This window comes from Ovis canadensis, chromosome 17 (genome assembly GCF_042477335.2).
Source record: "Ovis canadensis isolate MfBH-ARS-UI-01 breed Bighorn chromosome 17, ARS-UI_OviCan_v2, whole genome shotgun sequence".
NCBI classification, from domain to species: Eukaryota; Metazoa; Chordata; class Mammalia; order Artiodactyla; family Bovidae; genus Ovis; species Ovis canadensis.
The window spans coordinates 50,408,885-50,423,584 of record NC_091261.1 but is presented as its reverse complement, the minus strand read 5'-3'; the positions used below and the strand labels follow the sequence as shown (position 1 = coordinate 50,423,584).

General features: G+C 42.2%; 1 protein-coding gene across 8 annotated transcripts in view; it reads left to right on the top strand.

The window, feature by feature from the left end:
- Positions 1-233: 233 nt before the first annotated feature.
- Positions 234-14,700, top strand: part of RAPGEF2 (Rap guanine nucleotide exchange factor 2) — a 266,791-nt gene continuing 252,324 nt past the window's right edge. For 7 of the 8 annotated variants that reach the window (XM_069557277.1, XM_069557276.1, XM_069557279.1 and 4 more), the window contains exon 1: positions 234-1,158. In XM_069557277.1, coding sequence (XP_069413378.1) covers positions 1,090-1,158 — 69 coding nt within the window. In that variant the 5' untranslated portion in view covers positions 234-1,089. The remainder of the gene's footprint in view (positions 1,159-14,700) is intronic. The other variant, XM_069557273.1, reaches the window with a different exon arrangement.

Here is a 14,700-nt window from a genome sequence, read left to right as displayed (position 1 = left end):
AGGTGCCGCTCGCCGGCGAGGGCGCGGCCGGCGGGCCTACAGGCTGGGGGCTCGGGGGCGGGCCCGGGCGCAGGACGCCCGGCCCCCGCCGACGCGGCGCGAGCCCACTGGCCGCAGACCCGTCACTCACTCTTCACCATGGTTGCAGCACAAAGCGACCGGCCCCGGAGGCCGCTTCCTCCCTAAGGAGCCGCGGGGCGGCGCGGAGGCGCAGGAGGAGGAAGAGGCGGGGAAGAGGAGGGGAGTCGCCGCTGCCCAAACACTCTCCGGGGGGCTGCGCGCGACGCCCGCCGCCGGGAGTCCGGACCCGGCTGCCCACGGCCCCTTCCCTCCGCGCCCTCAGACCGGGAACAAAGTTGCCGAGAGTCAGGCGGCCGAGGGCGCAGCCGGGGGCGCTCTGGCCGCTCCGCGCGCGCCAATGGGGGGAGGCGGCGGCGGCGGAGCGCACGGCGGCTGCCGGGGCGGCGGCGGCGGCGGGGCGGCCCGAGGGGATGCAGCGGCAGCCGGGGGGCTCGGCGGAGCTCAGTAGACAGAGCTCCGGCGCGGCGGAGACGGAGACCGAGGCGATTCAGCTCCGGAGCGCCCGGACCTGAGACAGTCCTCAGACGGCGGCCGCGGAGCCGGAGTGCCTTCCGGAGACCCCGAGAGGAGGGGGCGGCCCTGCGCCCGGAGGAGCGGGAGGCCCGCGCGCCCCGGCCTCCCCCCTCACCGCGGCTCGAACTCCCTAAAAATAACTCAGGCCCAGGAGGGCCGGGAGGAGCCGCCGCCGGCCCCGAGAGGAGCCGGGGAGGCGTGTCGATCCAGGGCCCGGAGGGAGCCTTCCCGACCGCGCGGCGCAGAGGAGGCGGAGGAGGCGGAGGAAGCAGGAGCTCCCGGCTGCCGGGCGCCTCGGGGACCCTCGGGCCTCACGCCCCCCGCCCCGCCGCGCGCCCGGGGCCCCGCCGCCCGGCCGCCGCCGCGGTTTGGCTGGTTGGCCGGAGGCGGGCGGGCGGAGCGCGCAGGGCGGAGGCGGCGGCAGCGGCGGCGGCGCTGGGCCGGGAGGAGGCGGCCGAGGGCGCGGAGCGGCCCCGGCCCGGGCCGCGGGGGGAGATGGCGTCCTACGTGGATAACAGCTTCCGCCAGGCGGTGATGAAGAACCCGGCCGAAAGGACCCCCCAGGTGAGACCCGTGTCGGCTGCGCCCTCCCAGTCCCCACGCCTCCCGACGCCGTTTGCCCCGCGCACCCGCGCCTCCCATTAGGTCCCCAACTTCCAGTGGCTTCATCGGGTCGTCCTGGCGTTATTTTCCCCTCTCTTGGGTCTTGTTTTCGCTGCCCTCTCGGTACTGTCCTGCTCCCGCGATTGTCCGGCGGGGCAGAGAGGTCTTTCCCGAGCGTCCCGGCGTCCCAGCCGCTCGCTGGGCCTGCGAGTCAGCGGGGGTGACCTCCCCTCGGCCGTCCTTCTTGTCCCACCGGTCTCAGTGCTTCCTTCCTCCGCGAGCCTATGGCCCCTTCTGCCTTCAGAGTTCTTGGGTGTTTGCAGAGGTGTTGAGGAAACTTAGAGGGCTCTGCGAAAGACAAATTCGCGGTGGCCTTCTAAAGTGAAACGTTGAGATGTTTGTATATTTACTGTTTTGCTTTTTTGGGGGGGGAAAGGATGTCGCTTTCCAAGGAAGGGAGGAAGAAAGTTGGATAGCTAGGTTACTCAGACAGAATTGCAGATCAGGCATGTTCAAATACTAATCCCCACCTCCTCCCCCGCCCCCGGGAAGGGCACCCTGCGGATTCTTCTGGTGTTGCACAACCTTGTCAAAATTAGGTAAGTTTGTTAACCTTTATACGTTTCGTTTACCTTCAGGCTTATTTTTCTCTGGCTTTAAGTGGAGGAATTGCTGATGGTGTTGGATCTGGTCGTCTCTAGTTGGACTAGAAAGGGGGAGATGTATAAAAGTGTGGTGGTTTGATTTTTTTTTGCTTGTAGTTGCTGACTGGATAATGACGCATACGTTGGGATGGTGACTCCAGGGGATCCTGCTGCCAACCTTCTTAAGACAAATAAGCCCTCCTGATCCTTGGGACCATCAGACATTTAGGATCTAGTGCTTGAAAGAGTGGCTTCGCTTGTTAGGTGTTGGATGCCATCTGTTCACATCCAAATGCTCTCCTTCTCTGCCGTTGACGGTTGTTATTTAATGCGGGGAAAAGAGGATAAAATAGACTCTTCCACCGGCTGCCTTTTGGGCAAGGCCCAGGAATGGCACCTGGTATCGTTTTTCATTTTTTTTTTTTTTCTGATGTAGCCGTCACATCTGGGGAGTGTAGCTAGAGTGCGCATATTTACCAAACGTGTGGAAGATGGGTGATAAATTTTACAAGGAAAATTCAGTTCACACTGTCACCGGAAAGTTCCCGTTCTAAAGGATTACTTTACCAAAAACAAGGACTGTGCTGCTCAGGTCCTGTTGCACTGCCTCTCCTGTGCCTTTTCCACCTACTGTTTGTTTTGCGGTTGGCAATCACTCAGTCCTCTGCATCTGAAACTGTAGGTTCTCAGCCACAGTGTGATGGAAAAGCTAATTTCAGTGAAGTGTTTCAATGCCTTTCAGTGTTTGAGAGGCCAAGTGAAATCACACATGCTGAGAATATTAGAACTCAGTAAGGTGATCAGAAAATGATGTCAGAGGCCTTGGGTGGAAATTAGAGAGGGGGAAGTGGTGTGTTCGGTTGGTTGATTAGAATAGCAATGACTCAATCCCTACTATCAGGTGGTGGTGGTGGGGGTAGTCGGTCGCCAAACAAGCCTGAAAGAGGCAGAATGTCCACTGTGACAGCGCGTGGATTGTGCCAAAGAAATGAACTGTTAAACTTCCCTGTTTCCGTGCCAGCTCTGGAGAACAGAGTGAAAACAGACCAGCGTAGGGCTTGGCCTGAGTCAGAAGTGGGCCAGTTGGTACTGACACCAACAGTGTGGAAGCTTCACTGACAGCCTGAAAGCAGCATATCTATCTCCCTCCCCCGAGCCCCTCCACACACACCTTCACAGAACAAGTCACCTTCAAGAAACTTAGCAAACATTTTGAACTTTCATAAGTGTCCGCCCTATTAATTTTAAAGCTCAATGCAAACCTCCATGTTTATCATTTTAAAGAGAAAGTAGTTGGTAAGGTGAATGCTTCCCATCTTTACCTGGCTTGTTAAAAAGAATTACTCTTCTTCTAAAAGTTTGAAATTTACTCAGAAGTAAAAAAAAAAAAACAAAAAACAACTTTGGTATCAGGTGCCTTTTCTGTTGAGTGCTTTGTGAATGCAAGGACTGGAAGTTTTCCTGCACTCTCTTTTTTCATGCCTACTTGAGAGTTAGAATTTTGTAATATAAAAGCCAAGTTATTAAACCTATGAACAGACACACGTGAATCAGGAAAGTTTTGATGTTCTTCCTTCTGTTTTTCAGATAGATTTATGAGGAGTTTGTATGAGTCTTATGACAAGCAAAAGAAAGGCGCTTTAAGAAAAAAGATAGAGGAAAAAAACATATATATATATATATATATATATATATATATAGTTAAATTCATTTCCTTTTATTTTTTAATCCCACCAACGCAGTCTCCTAAACCCCGAGAAGACATACTTTTGTATCAGGTCAGTCAGTTGCCTAGAAGTAATCATGCTGTCACTTGTATAACCTAAAAAGTTAGCTAAGAAGTTAAAGAGGTTTTGGGGGCAGGGAGAACCTCAGTGCAGACACAGGGACTTTGAAAATTATAATGAAATTAGGAAGCTTTTCATAGCCACCTGGGAAATGGAATCCATTTTTCCCATTTATTTAGGCACTTCAATAGAGGGGGGATGGTAAGGAGAAGCAAGCAAAATTGTCACCCGAATTTTTAGCCAGATGTTGTGCATTCAGATTTAAGGGGCTGTCACTGTTTCGCCTGATATTCTGGGAGGAGGAAAAAAAGCTATCTTTAATCCAGTATGTATCCAGTATTGTGTGTCTGGAAAATGGCTAAGTTGTAGTCAATGGGGCACTGTATTCTCACTAACAAATCTCCTTGAAAATAAGGAACACTTCACGTTCTATTGAGATTTTTCAGTGCACCTCTTGGTGAAAAACAGGACTCTTAAGTAATTGCTTTATTAAACTATTTGGGTTTATGTCTTTAATCACTTAAGTGGGAAGCTTGGTCACCTAAGCAATTTAGTGAAGTAAAAGATGTAAATAAATTACAACCAGCTTCGCCCCCAAGGCTTTAAACAATAAAATGAGTTTTCTAAACCATTTTATTAACTTACTGAGTTCAGACCCTTTCAGACTGCTTAGGTAGGGTGTTTAAATGCCTGTTTTTAGTCTTTCAGGTGAAACATCTATTGCAGAGTTGTTTTTTTCTGCTTTAAAGATTTAATATGTGTTTTTAGCTAGTTGTAAAAGTTACTTTTTGAAATGGTTTGTGTTTTAAAATTGTTTGTATTTTAAAAAACAGCCCTTGCCTCGCCTCTTCCTAGTTAATATTACTTGGTTCTTCACTGATCTTTCTGGGGGGAGTGTGTGGCTGTTACACCTTTTGATTTAGTCGCTAATTCATGAATTTGTCATCACAGTACATGACTATTCTTTGCAAAAGTCACTTGGTAGAATACCTCTTGAGTCTTAATGAGAGGGTTGAAAAAGGGAACTTTAGCATAGGGAACTTTAAATTGTGAGAATCTGCACAAAAAGAGTTTCTCTGGTGGATGTTTAACTTTCAAATCTAGTGGAAGAATTGTCTATTGACACATAAAAATTTCCATTTCTTTTTATCATTGTTTATTAGCAGTCTTATATTTTCATCTGACAACTTATACTTTATATTTTGGCTCGTTTGGGGGCTCTAGTAATAAATAATTTGTCTCAAGTAGTTTTTGTTCATAAAACACAACTAAATGATCTGGGTGCAATTTTGAAAAGCATGTTTCACAAAGTAATGCCTCTTTGGCTACAAGCATTTAGCTCTCATAGCAATGATATTTGAATTTGGAGGTTAAGAAAATGCACATTTATTACTGAAAAGCTAATTTCAGACTGTATTAGCATGTGGCTCTGAACAAGTGAGGACTTAAGTTTGTGGTAAAAATTATTAACATTCTTTTGCATTTTTGGTGGAAACTTAGTTGCCTTCAAATAAATAACCTTTTAAACATTTAGTAATTAACAGTTCCATAATTAGCTTTGCATATCTTGGCTGAGATTCAAAATGAATCTAACTGCAGTGCTGTGTGGAGGCTGGTTTAATATAGTCCTTCCCAGACCCTGGGATTTTCACAGACACTCAACCCCATCCCCCTCCCCCCAAATTAAAAAAAAAAAAAATGAAGAGGACTTCCTGGTTGCCAACTTGGTGCAGTTTTCTATCTCTCAAGAAAGGATGTAAAATAAAAAAACAAACCCAGCTATAACCTCTTAGCACTATAATTTTACGTTATGAAAACTCACTAAGGGTTTTTTTTTTTTTTGATAATTGAAGTATAGTTGCCTTACAGTGGTCATTTCTGCTGTACAACAAAGTAATTCAGTTCAGTATATATATAACTTTTTTTTTGGCAGCACTGGGTCTTTGTGCATAGGCTTTCTCTAGTTGCGGTGCTTGGGCTTCTCACTGTGGTGGCTGCTTTTGTTGTGGAGCACGCGCTCTAGGTGCGTGGTCTTCAGCAGTTGCAGCTCTCAGGTTTAGTAGTTGTGGTGCACAGGTTTAGTTGCTCCTTGGCCTGTGGGATCTCCCTGGACCAGCGATGGAACCCGTGTCCTTGGCAGGAGGATTCTTAACCACTGGACCATCAGGGAAGTCCCTATAAGATCTTCTTTAAAACATTCTTTTCCATTATGGTTTGTCACAGGATATTGAATATAGTTCCCTGTGCTCTACAGGACCTTGTTTATCCATTCCACATATAATGGTTTGCATCTGCTAACTCCAAATGCCCAATCCATTCCCCTAGTTCCCTCCTGTTTGAAACCATAAGTCTATTCTTTTTTGTTTTTCCCCCTCTTAATTTTCAGTTGGCCTGAGAAAACTTCATTCAGGTAGATTTGGGGGCAGGGAGTTAAATAAACACAGTAAGGTCTGCCTTTGATGTTTGAAATTCAAGTCATATAAAGTCATATTATATAAAGTAATAGCAGCATTTGCTTCCAATGTAAGTGAATTATTTGAAATAAAGATACAGTAACCTTTTTGAAAAACAGAAAGACCGTCTTCTTGACTCTTTTGAAGAAATTGGTTGTTTTGTTTTTAGCTTTGTTACTTTGTAAGTTTTATAGGTAATGAAAAGGAATTATAATTCCCTCAGAGAACTTTGGTCTAGACTTGTGTAAAGAGATATGGAAGTGTGGACCCCAGTGATAGTTCCATGATATTGGTGTTATATGAGCTGTTCCCTCTCCTCATCCTGTTTTCGGTAACAGTTTTCTAGAGGTTTAGAATTTCTCAAATATTTAATAAGTGCTAGATAAACTGCAATCAGAACTTACATTTTGATCCTGTTAACTGCTGGAAGTTCAGTTGACCAACCAATACTTTCTGGCCCTTGGCAGCTTTCTGTTCTCCAGCTTGTGGTGTGTGTTCACGTAAAAGCTAATCAGGGAAGAGACCCTGAAGAAGAATTAACCGTTGGTGGTTTATTCTGGGGAGGGCTGATAGTAGCTTTCTTAGAAGCCAGCTAGCAATCAGTGGAACTGAAGGGATGCACGATGGTGATTCTGATCTCTCCTGAGTATTCATGCTAGAGTTGAAACTCATTCTTTTTAAAAAATAATTTTTGGTTTTAGTGTAATTGTAGACTCACATGCAGTTGCCATTACAAATATCTTATAAAACTGTAGTGGAACATCACAACAAGGATACTGACATTGATAAAGCCTAGGTGCAGAGGGGTTCCATTACCACAAAAATTCCTCTCGTTGCCTTTTTATAAGCATGATCACGCCAGCCCTACCTCTGGCAAGGACTAATCTCTTCTCCATTGCTATAATTTTGTCATTTCAAGACTGTCATGTAAATAGAATCATACACAGATTGACTTTTTGGATTGGCTATTTTTCAATTAGCATAATTAAGGCTTGTTACCTTTTGGCCAAAATGAGTTTAGTTACTATCATCTCTGAGTGGTTTGGGCCGTGTTCTTGAGGTACCAAAAGTATTTGGGGATGGGGCAGCACAAGGTAAGGTGGATTTAAAACAGTAACAGTGAAATAATCATATGTATAAAATAAAGACCGAAGAGCATTAGACCTTGGATGAGCAAGAGTTGTGAGAGTACAACACATTTGGGATATTTCAATAGATATAGTTTTTTTTTCCCATAAAAACATTTTTTTCTGTGTATATAATGTAAGTATAAAGGTAGTCTTACCATCTAGGATACATCATGAAAAGAAATTACCTGGTTTTCCTCAACCAAACTGGTGTTTTACAATTCAGAAGGAAGTTTGATGGATGTCTTTATACAAAGGAGTTCCAGGGGGACAATTTGAACAACCAAATATGGAATTATACCTCTAGGGGAAAAAATATCCGTGAACTCATGCCAACATAAGTAAATTATTAAATAAATAAATAGGGGAGAAGAGACAGCTCTTTGTTACAGTAGGATTCTCCCCCCACCAAAAAAAAGTAGAAGGTATGATGGAAGTGGAAAATCACTAGTAGGCAAACCTTACAGTAATAGTGGCTGCAAACAAGAATCAGTAGATGCCAGAACTAGTGGGTGAGAGTGTGATGACAAATATATATACATCAGATATCAGAATATTTGCTTAGTCTCAGAGTGTCTTCCCCACAAGATCAATTAATTAATTACAAAGGGGAAATCAGTACTTTTAAAGTGAAGAAAATTAGCAGATACCAAATTGACTAGGTGATCAAAGTTATATCACAAGATGTATCGACATGATGCACCAAGAAGGGCACATCTGAAGTGGTGTTCTTACTAAAAAGCCCTTCAATTTGAGTGTCATAAAATGCTGCTGCTGCTGCTGCTGCTAAGTCGATTCAGTCGTGTCCGACTCTGTGCGACCCCAGAGATGGCAGCACACTAGTCTCCCCATCCCTGGGATTCTCCAGGCAAGAACACTGGAGTGGGTTGCCATTTCCTTCTCCAATGCGTGAAAGTGAAAAGTGAAAGTGAGGTCGCTCAGTCGTGTCCGACCTTCAGTGACCCCATGGACAGCAGCCTTCCAGGCTCCTCCGTCCATGGGATTTTCCAGGCAAGAGTACTGGAGTGGGGAAATTTTAGGATGCTCTACAAGACAGCCCGGAGGAGGAAATGGCAACCCACTCTAGTATTCTTGCCTAGAGAATCCGATGGACAGGGGAGCCTGGCAGGCTATACAGTCCATGGGGTCGCAAAGAGTCGGACACGACTTAGCAACTACACACATGAGATGGCCAGTACCCAGAGGTGTGTTCAGGTTACAACAGGATGAAGTGCTGAAGAAGAGCCACAGATTGAAGGAGACCAAGGAAGCATTATAACCAAATGAACTGTGGGATTCTGGGTGAGGTCTTGGACCAGAAAGTAAACACTGGGACAACCGGTGGCATTTGAATCGATAGTTTTACTGTGGCAGGCTGGATGAAGAGTGTATAGGATCTCTGAACTACCTTTTATAAAAAAATAACTTCTTTTAGTGCAAAGCTATGTCAAAATTAAAAGTGAAAGAAAACCAACAACCAGCTTTTGGGGTTGTTGTGACTCTGACAAGAGGCCACCAAATTAAGATATTAAAAAAATAATCTTTTTTCCTGAGTTAGTCTTAATGAAGAGCTCAGTACCTTTTAGCTAAATATTTTGCGTACATTAAGACATTAGTGACATGGCTGAATCAATATATTAGAGGGAATTAAACATACACACACATATCCAAGCTTGCAATAAATGGACAAGAAGGGTTAAAATTTATTCACCTTTTTTCCCTAAATTTTGTAGATATTCCCATAAAAATGCAGTCTATTTTACCAGTTGTGAAGGTTTCATGATCCCAAATGTAAGTGAATTAGAATATTTGATATATGAAAAAAATGTGCAGGAGAGAAAATATTTCATGCACATGAAGCAAGTAGAAAAGCCGCTGGGGTAGTAGTTTAAGGAAGTCAGTTGAGGTGAAATCAAGTTTGTAGCATCCCCCTCTCTTTCCTTTCCTGTGAACTTAAAAAGTCTTTAAATTGTTACTTTTGGTAGGAGTGAGGAGGTGGAAGGGAGGGGAAGGGTGGCAGTGGATGTTAAAGAGGCAGGTCAGAGGCCCTATTCCAGCTGGAGCTGATGAGACCTCTGAGCTGCGTGTGCAGCGTTTCATTAAAATCAGTTCAAGACAGAAATACAAGTCTTTTTTCCATATATATATATATATATATATTATGTATATATGTAAATGGAAAGTCGAAACACAAAGGCATTATATATAATGCCTTTGCATTTCTGTTACAACCTACCCTCCTCTGCCAGCCACCTACCTTTCTTTCTTGTGGTAAATATTGGAGAATACATGCTGTTTTTGTATACTATGTGTTTTTTTCTGTAACTGAAACTAGTGCTGGAAGATTAGATTAAAAAATATAGGTGGTAACATTTGAGATAACTACAAATAAACTATAAGCTGGGAGATATTTACTATTTTCAATTATAAAGATAAAGCCATTTGTTTTCTATATTTCAGTAGGATTTTTTTCTGTTTGATGTTTTCAGTAACTGCTTTTGAGGGCACAAATGAAAAAGAAGAGCTGGCCAGCCTGTGAAGTAACTAAAATCTTACGTTAATAAAGTAAAAAAAAAAGAGAAAATATATAGATGTTAACTAGCCCTATTTAACATTTGTCCAGTTGTTCTGTATGTAAGTTAAGTATTTGAAGTCTTCAAGGCAGTAAAGTTTCTGATTTCTTCTGTAAGTAACATTATGCAGTCTTGCAAGCTCCACACTCAATTTAGAAAAGTTTTTGGTCAAATTGTTAGAAATGTTCGGCTAAGCTAAATTAGTTACTGTATTAACAAAGGGCTTGATCAAATTTATACATTTCCAAACAACTAGAGCTGAGTTTAAAAAACTCACGAGTTAAAAAAAAGATCGAAATGCCAAGAATAGAGGTGAAGAAGACTTTGTTTGCATTTCAGTTTTTTCTAGTCTTCATTTGTGTTGGATTCCCTTACTTTTGTGGGACTGGAATAAACTGAGGGTCGAGCTTTCGGGGCTGGCGTTAGCAAGCACAGCCCTGCTCCTTCAATTGGGAAACCACAGACTTCTTTCAGAGGCAGACAGTGTATGCGGAGACCCACAGCTTCTTCAATCCCAGATGTGAATCTCCAAACCTAAAGTCATCTGAGACTTAAGTTGGAATGGGTGAGAATTCCTATCTTGATTCCATTTTCTCTGGTATGGTTTAAATCTACATCAGTTAGAGGAAGCTCTGTGGGGGTCAGCATGGTAAAATCATTTCACTTTAAAAGTCCTTGTTCCCACTTGACATTTGGTGAGATGGCTGCTTTCCTTTGTAGCTGCACATTTGTGTTTTTAAGTGCATTCACAGTATAGTTATTTTGAGTTTATTGAGTATATTCCCTTCATCTATCCTGGTGGCTATGACCCTGAACTTTGGTATCCAGACCACAGACAGCTTTGTGGTCCTGGGGAGGTAACTTAACTTCATGGGGTCTCAGGCTTTTGGATTTCAAGGACTTTTTAAAAATCATAAAACTCTGGGCTTCTGCTATTGATTTGTCACCTATTTATTTTGAGAAGTAAGCTTGTTAAAGTGAATTTAAACTCCCTCTTTCATTTCATGAAAGAAAGGACATTCTAATATCATAAAGACAGAAAGGTTATAATCTCAGAATAAATTTGGCTCTGTTTCACCATATTCTGTTTGTGTCAAGGATTGCTAAAATTTTGCCACCGATGAGTATGGGGCTTCCCAGGTGGTGCTAGTGGTAAGCAGCCTGCCCAAGCAGGAGACAAAAGAGATGTGGGTTTGAGCCTTAGGTTGAGAAGATCCCCTAGAGTAGAAAATGGTAACCCATTCCAGTATTCTTTCCTGGAAAATTGCGTGGGCAGAGGAGCTGGTCTATAGTCCATGGGTTCACAAAGAGTCAGACCCGACTGAGCAACTCATATTACCAGCCTTACATGATTGTATAGATTAAGTATGCTCATGTATTTTTAGTTTTTTTTTTAACAGTCTCTGACTTGAGTGCTTAATATTTGTTATATTTTAAAACTTTTTATTTCATATTGGAGTATAGCCTATTAATAATGTTGTGATACTTTTAGGTGGACAGCGAAGAGACTCAGTCATTCATACACATGTATCCGTTCTCCCTTAAACTCCCCTCCCATATTATTACTTTTCACTTGTTGGTGTCTATTTTTCCCTTAGATAATTTTTCATCATTCATGTATCTTACAGTTAATTCACTGAAGTGATCATCATATAAATCTAATTGGTAGAATTGAGTCAAGGCTTAGATTGTGTTGGCCTTGCATTAGTCTGCAGGTTGTCAGAAACCACACGCATGGAGGCTTAGCGATGGGCTTATCTTTCTCACAAAATAAGAAATCTCAAGTTAGCCAGTTCAGGTCTGAAGGAGAAGCTCAAAGATTTCATCAAGGAAACTAGCTCATGCTACTTAGCAAGTGATTTTAGGTTTCAGAGTCCCAAGACGATGGCTGCATCCCAAGCAGGAGAGATGGGAGGAGGTTGAAACTCTTACCTCTTTTGTTGGTCAGAGTTTGTTATTTTGAAGGGACGTCCTCTCCAGGTGTTTGTTATTGACCAGAGCTGGGTCACATGGCTACTCCTAGTTGCAAAGGAGGCTGGAAATGTGAATATTTTGCACTTAAGCCTGTATATTGCAGAAAGACAGCATAGAAGGAGGTTAAAATGAATGAGTGCTATGAGCTGATAGTATTTGTCCAACTTACTTTGTGTAGGAAATGGATGATTGTAAGAAGTTTACAGAGTGATTCTCAGGAGACCACTTTGAAAGTCTTACTTCCAGAGGTCTTACAGTAACATATAGAGCTGCATTACTGTAATTGCAGTTTTGGAGTCGCATAGATATATTTAACTTTTTAGTTCAGTCATTAGATGTATGACTATTAATTTTCTGAAGCACAGTCTCTTATTTGAAAATAGAGGTAAAAATACCAGTGTGTGAACATTATATATAAATTTAACATTATATATAAATATAAATAAAATACTGTGACTTTTAAGTATGTTTTTAAGTGGAAACTATTGATTTATGTATTGATTTAAAATAAAACGTAGGTTTATATTTTCTACATTTTTTTGCCTCAGTTGCACTCTGTTTTAAAATTCTATTTCATTCCTTGTGTGCACGTTCAGTTTTGTGTTCTGATATTTCTGTGTGTAGCAGTGCTTTGTTATTTTTCTGGGACTTTTAAGTTTTCAATTTGTCATTCCTCATACAAGCTGAATCATCATCATTTTATAAATATGCAGTCATATATAAAATACTTGTAAAAGATAGCCGTTTAAATAGTTTTCTGTAATTTGTTGAATTCATGCTTATAAACTTATGTCTTTGAGAAAAGTGACTTCATACTGAATGTTATATGAGACTAGTGAAAGTGTGTGAAAGTGTTAGTTGCTCACTTGTGTCTGACTCTTTGTGACCCCATGGACTGTAACAAGCAAGACTCTTCTGTCCATGGAATTCTCCAGGCCAGAATACCGGAGTGGGTTGCCATTCCCTTCTCCAGGGGATCTTCCTGACCCAGCGATTTAACCCGGGTCTCCCGTGTTGCAGGCAGATTCTTTACTGTCTGAGAAGACTGACTTTGATATTAAAACTTTAAGTATGCAGTATGTCTTGCTTTAGAGTAGATGTGCTTAGTTATGGGCTTTTAATGGTAGCATTCAAGATTTATGTAGATAAACTGCTCTTATGTGTAGTGGGGTCAGTTAAACCGTTCGCTATCAGAAGCTGATGGCTAGAAATGTTACTTGAAAGAGTCTGGGGTATTTGTTATTTTAAAACATTCTGTGTTTTTTTTTGTAAGTTATTTGTTTTTGGGAGGGGGGCTAAGGTCTAAAATATGCCTGAATCTGGAGTATAAGTTAAGACTTTGATTTCATTTAAAATGGATTAATGTGTAAGGTGTCTGTTGGCCTCACTGGAGAGATTGCTTGGCTGGAATTTGCTATGCGTCTTTAAAACTAAGGTCTTGGCACACCCCATAGCACAGAACTGGAGCTAATAAATGCTGTTTAATGACTTGATTTTTTTTTTTTCCTGAGCATTTGAGATACAGCGGAAAATGTAATTATATACTTCTACATTAATAGTGAATTGGATAAAAGCTGAATAGGAGCAGTAGTTCAGTTTCTGTAACACAGAAGCCCTCCTTTATAGAAACATGTAACTTTGTGGAGCAAAGTTTTTTTTCTTGAGTATCAGGCAGTTGCCTCCCCATAAGTTTAATCACTTTGGTGTTGATATACTGAACTGTCATTTACACTATATTTGATTGTTATTTAACAGAGTATAAATTCTTCCTCTGAGCTCCTGTGACATCTTTGTTCTACTTTGCAGTACCTTTTTTTAAATTACTTTGAGATTTTTGACTATGGTCAGGGACAATAGTGTAATGACAGGCTTAAATTATAAAATTCAATTCAGTTCTAGTATTTAGAACCAAGTTGCTGATTAAGTGTCACTAAGTAGAGATCTTAGCTTTGATCCATTTTATTAGATATGACTATATGTATAGATTAGCTCCTTGGGCTTCCCAGATGTTGCATTGGTAAAGAATCCACCTGCCAATGCAGGAGGTGCTCGTCCAATTCCTGGGTCTGAAAGATAGGGAGTAAAAGAAATGACAACCCACTCCAGTATTCTTGCCTGGAAAATCCCATGGCCAGAAGATCTTGGTATGCTACTCTTGCATGAGGTTGCAAAGAGTGACTGAGCACACACATATTGACTTCTTAAGGAGCAGTTTCAGAAATAGATTCAATACCCTCTGCTTAGATCTTTACTTACTGATTATATATAAAACTTTAGAAAAAAGTAAAATGTACTAAGACTTATTCTGGGTAAAATATTTGCACATTTGTAGTAAAAGACATCTTAATTAAATACATGTATGGAGTAGAATTTAACTTCATTGATTTCTACTTTTTACCTATACACTGTAATTTTTTATTTTGTGATGTAATGACCTTTTTTTTTTTTGGTCACACTGCCTGACTGGTGGGATCTTAGTTCCTCAACTGGGGATCGGACCTGGGTCCTTGGCAGTGAAAGCGCACAGTCCTAACCCCTCAACTGCCAGGGAATTCCCATAATGCTCTTCTTTATGGGAAGGGATAGTGTGATTCCAGAGCATGAGAAAGGCATGTAAACCATAGACTGCTTCCCTTACCTGATGACGCCTGAAGGGACCTAGAGGAAAACAGACGTGTCAATATTGGTTCTTGACGCTGAGTGGAACCTTAGAATCAGCTACCATTGTATCACAGACATGGAGGCTTCCAGGGGCCTATGGAGAGTCCCGGAAATCTAGCCTCGGCTCCACCTTTAACTTCTGTTAGAAAAGGGAGACTTACCACTAAAAAATGCTGCAAATCCCTGATCTAGTTTCGGGCTCCTGAGAAAATATACACCAAGAGTAGTTGGTGAATTTCCCCATGCCACAGGGACAGAGCCAGCACACTGTTGAAAACTTAATC